The sequence below is a fragment of the Diadema antillarum genome, unplaced genomic scaffold, assembly GCF_040938485.1.
Source record: "Diadema antillarum isolate AM-2024a unplaced genomic scaffold, OU_Dant_1.0 seq00001804_RagTag, whole genome shotgun sequence".
Lineage (NCBI taxonomy): Eukaryota > Metazoa > Echinodermata > Echinoidea > Diadematoida > Diadematidae > Diadema > Diadema antillarum.
The window spans coordinates 583036-587916 of record NW_027272480.1 but is presented as its reverse complement, the minus strand read 5'-3'; the positions used below and the strand labels follow the sequence as shown (position 1 = coordinate 587916).

The following is a 4881-nucleotide window of genomic DNA, read 5'->3' as shown; positions in this document are numbered from 1 at the left end:
CAGCCCTTTACATAATCTATTATGAGCAACTACTTGGTTATACTGGGTACAGAGTTTCAGAATTTATAGTAATTGGGATGAGGAATTAGCAGGGGAATTAGAAAGTGAGTCGTAATTTCATTTTCATTTTTATTTTTTATTTCACACATGCATGTTTACATGCATGTTTTTTTTTTTTCATTTCCAATCAAACACAGGTAATACACTTTGACATGATTACATATATTGGAACATAATAATACATATTGGTTCTTAAAAGAACTTCATGGAAATGGAAATTGAGGGGCTGCTAAAAAGCGAACTTGTAGATTGCAGTCCCCTCACTTACGTTACATTACTACGATACATTAATTATATATATGACTTTATGACACAATACAACGATACATGTACCGTACAAGCTAATCATTGAAAGTATACAGTTTTCATTCAATCGAATCGGATGGTTACATGAAGTATACGCCGTCACATATATACACAATCATACACATACACATAGACATAGACATACACATACACATACACATACACATACACACAAGCACACACACGTACACACATACACATACGCACACACACGCACGTACACACACATGTATGCATCCACATACATTGTGCACACACAGAAGAGAGTAGGGAAAGAGAGGGCGGGAGGGGGAGGGGGGGGGGGGGGGGGGAGTAGAGAGAGCGAAGGACAGGTCAGCATTCTCGATGCAGGGTGAAGAAAAAAGAACAACAATTCCAAACAGTCAAACTAATCATGGAGTACATATGAGCTAATCATATTTTTCTTTAAATTACCAGAGAATGATTTCAAACTAATGGAATCTTTTATTAAAATTTTGGGCCACTGTAGATAAACGTGGATTTTGTAAATAAAACTGGGTCCCATCTCTTAAGGATTGCTCTGTTTTGGTCATCTCAGCCATTTCCAAGCCAATTTTATTTTCATCAAATAAACTTTGAATTCCTCTTAGGATTACAGACTCTTTTATATTTGATAGGTTTTCATTATCCCAAAAAATCATCATCATCAAAAAACAGTTGAAAACCTGAAGCTCCGTTCCACACTGTATCATATCTATCATTGTCTTCAAGAAGTAAAATTCATAATGACTGTTCATCTGTAACAAAGATGACCATACATTATACTCCGGGACAGGGGGATGGGAAGGGGGAGGGGGAGGTTGACCACTCGGTCGGGGATGTTGATGATCTCTGCGTGCTACTCTTCCTCGTAGGGGTCAAGGGGTAAAATCCTGGCGCCAAAAAATCCCAGTAAAGTTCTTCATGTTCTTGGAGTCTTTGGTTTGTACATGCCCTTATGTTTACGGGTAAAATATCATGTAACTCTGATGTGTGAATGGAGTATGATTGACACTAATGTGAAGTGGTTTGTTTACTCTCCTCCTCCTTCATAAAAAGCTGTGTTTCGAGCTGATAATGACATTGTCTGTGACTGGCAGTCTGTTGCGACAACAATTTAGGCAGCTCCTCTGTCCAAAGAAGAGTTTTATTCGAAGCGAAGCGGAGAACCTAAGGTGAGGAAAGGGTTTTCGTATCTTTGTTACAATCATGTTATGCCATGGCTGCAGTGATAATTATTCAATGCCTATAGGTAGAATATTTCGGTCCATCCAAAAAAAAAAAAAATTCTTTTTCTTCATAACGACTGTTACAATTGCGGTTTCAGGAATATTCAGTGTGATGTTTCATGCAAATTGAAGTGATTTAATGCTCAATTTCTGACAGGTTTCTCCTATATATGGTTAGTCGATATGACGCAAATCCACTACATCAGCGGTGACAAGGGCTTTGCCAGAGGCAAATCAAACATGTGAGATTCATGAGGGAATATAAAGCATTAAACCTGGTGAAAATATTGCAGGTGTTACGGTCATGACACACTGTATTTTTGATAGGCTATCATTTTCTTTTTCAATACGTATTTCCCCCTTCTAGTGCCTATAGAAATACGAATAAACTAATCCATCAATCTAAATAAACCAACAACCATTTTAGTACAAAAGAAAACATTTTCATTTCAGCGTATACGCATTTTATTTCTCCTTTGACTCATACAAAAACAGATCCGGACTGGTATGCAAATGATAGAAATGAAATTAACTTGAGAAGCTGCAGTTGTTTTTTTGTGAGCAACTGTATTTCTAATCATTATAACGAAATGCGAACCACTCTTTAATTCATGAATGTACTCTTAATGATTTTAATCTAGTTAAAAAATACAGGAAAATTACTAAGAGAAATATTGACTTTTAGAATGTCGAGGAGGCACTTTTCGTCATAAAGGGACAATCGTTGTATCTCCTTTCTGTTTGTTTGTTTGTTTGTTTGTTTGTTTATTTTTTCCCCAATAAAGTCATGAAGTTTGTCGTTGCAATCCTCCTTGCTGGCGTTACCACGGCAACGTTGGCCTGCCCGCCCTCCTGGAGCCCATTTAGGGGAAGCTGCTACCGATACTTCGGGGACCGTAAGGTCCAGGCTGATGCGGAGAACCACTGTCGGACCTTCTTCACCACCGGTGGGCAGGGATCACTCGTGTCGATCGCAGACGATGTCGAGAACAGCTTCGTCTACGATCTCTTCCGCTCTGCGGCGGGGGACACTGATGATTGGTCGGTAAGTATAAGGTTTCGAAGTCGGAACTTGGTTCAGAAGCTGATTGCTCCCGTGTATAAAAGTGCAATTTTCTGTCAGCCCGAGATGTATTTGTCGTTGTTGAATGCAACTTCATCCCACGGGTTAAAGGGATGGTATAGCACTGGTTGAGATGGGGCTTCAGGTTTCCAACTTTTTTAAAGATAATTAGAAACCCGTTATGAAATGTGAAATATGAAAGAGCATACAATTCTAAGAGAATTCAAAGCTTATTTTATGGAAATTGGTTTGTAAATGGCTGAGATATTGTAAAACAAAGACGTTCTGATAAAAAATCGAGACACGCTTTTTATTAGTAAATACTTTGTGATTGTTTTGTTTATTCACATCTCAGCCATTTCAAGACTGATTTCCATCAAATAAATCTTGAAATCCTCTCAGAATTGTATGCCCTTCATTATTTTATATGTGGTTTCTGATCATCTCACAAAAAGTTAAAGTCTGAATTCTCCCGTCTCAACTATACAATCCCTTTGAGGTAATTTTTCATCAGTATAATGAGCCCATTAATCAGATTTTTTTAAAGTTTTTGCTTGTTCCTTTTTGGCAAAACTACTTTGGACATTGCAGTGTATAAAACATACAATATAATTGGGTTGTCTGTGCCAGTCGTCGCGCAAACAGTAGGGATATTTTCTCCCAATATCAGTCATTATGGAATCAGCGAATGCAAAAAGAATCATCACTGAAACGCTCAACAAGGTTAAAAGAAAGTCTCTATGTCAGTTACAGCTAATAATTTATTGTCTAAAGTGAATTCCTTTGAATGCCGCGCTCTCTGAATGTGAATATTGATGACACAATGTGATGTCAGAATGGTACACTGATATGAAGAAAATAATAATGATAAATATTGAATATTGGCTTTTTTCTTTTGCACGGACAGAAAGTTCAAGGGGTGCACGTCACGAGACCGACACCCACAAGTCTTACAGCCCACAAGTCATACAGCTCACAAGTCATACAGCCCACGAGTCATACAGCTCACAAGTCATACAGAGTTCGACACTAAGCCAACAAGGCCCTCGAGACCGACGCATTACGCGCCGTGTTGTATCTGTCGAACTCGTGGGCTGTTTTTACCTAGCGTCGAACTCATGGGCTTTATTTGCCTAGTGTCGAACTCACGGGCTGTATGACTCGTGAGCTGTATGACTCATGGACCTGTTTTCTATGTCGAACTCGTGGGCTGTACGACTCGTGGGTGTCGGTCTAGTGGGATGACCCCATCGTTAAAGAGCATTTTATGGAGCAGCTCCTTGGAAGGCGTGAAGAATGATCGTTACAGTTGCATATGACATGTCCGATAAAAACGTGTGTTGTTTTGTCTTGTTTTGTTTTTAAATGAAAGATGAACACAAGATCTTTTAAAAGTATGGGTGAGCATAGTTCTGTAGGCTTTCAGCATGCGTCAGTGAATTTATACCAAAAGATGTTAGAGAAAATTACACACCTGCTTTTTCATTCTTTGATGTATATTATTATATTACTAAGCAAAGTGTCTACACCTCCCTTTGAAAACTCCATCCCGAAATGCTTGTACGAATTTTACTTTTTGAATATGATCATGATTCAACTAAAATCATGCAATTCAAATATAATGTATGTCCTTCAAAAAAAAAAAACACGGTCACAAATGATATCGTTTTAACAATTTGTGTTGAGTTCACGTCACAAAGAATAATACGAAATGTGTACACCCTATATAAAACTGTATAGCATAATTGATGGGAGAAACAATGTATATGTTTCAAGAATGACAAAGAAGTTAACAGATGTACAGAAGTAGAGACAGAAGTATCACAAACAACAACAGCACACACACACACACACACACTCACACACACGCACACACACACACGCACACGCACACACAAACACACACACACACACATTACTGTGTTTCACATCTATCTGGTATTCCCAAAGGTTGACCAAACAGTGTATGGCTACTGGCTCGGACTCTACCAGGATGTCACCGACGGGCCGTGGCTGTGGACTGACGGGACGCCGGTCGGCTACTATAACTGGAAGACCGGCGAGCCGAATGATTCCGGCAACGCCGAGGACTGCGCCCACGTTTGGCGAACACGCGACGCCGACGATGCGCTCAAACATTGGAACGACATCAGGTGCAATCTTGCTGCCAGGGCCATGGCGTACGTTTGCGAGATGCCCGATGATTATACCGCATGTTGTTAA

General features: G+C 39.5%; 1 protein-coding gene across 1 annotated transcript; it reads left to right on the top strand.

Annotated features, from left to right (window-relative positions):
• The first annotated feature begins 1778 nt into the window (after positions 1 to 1778).
• LOC139712424 (alpha-N-acetylgalactosamine-specific lectin-like) lies at positions 1779 to 4881 on the top strand. The gene is made up of 3 exons (XM_071624246.1): positions 1779 to 1824; positions 2381 to 2640; positions 4609 to 4881. Exons 1-3 carry the CDS (start codon positions 1779 to 1781, stop codon positions 4879 to 4881), a joined length of 579 nt encoding a protein of 192 aa, XP_071480347.1.

Coding starts and splice junctions, on each gene's coding strand:
- LOC139712424 (XM_071624246.1), top strand. CDS start 1,779: ATGACGCAAATCCACTACATCAGCGGTGACAAGGGCTTTGCCAGAG. Junction 1,825..2,380: donor TGACAAGGGCTTTGCCAGAG/GCAAATCAAACA, acceptor TCCCCAATAAAG/TCATGAAGTTTGTCGTTGCA. Junction 2,641..4,608: donor GGGACACTGATGATTGGTCG/GTAAGTATAAGG, acceptor GTATTCCCAAAG/GTTGACCAAACAGTGTATGG.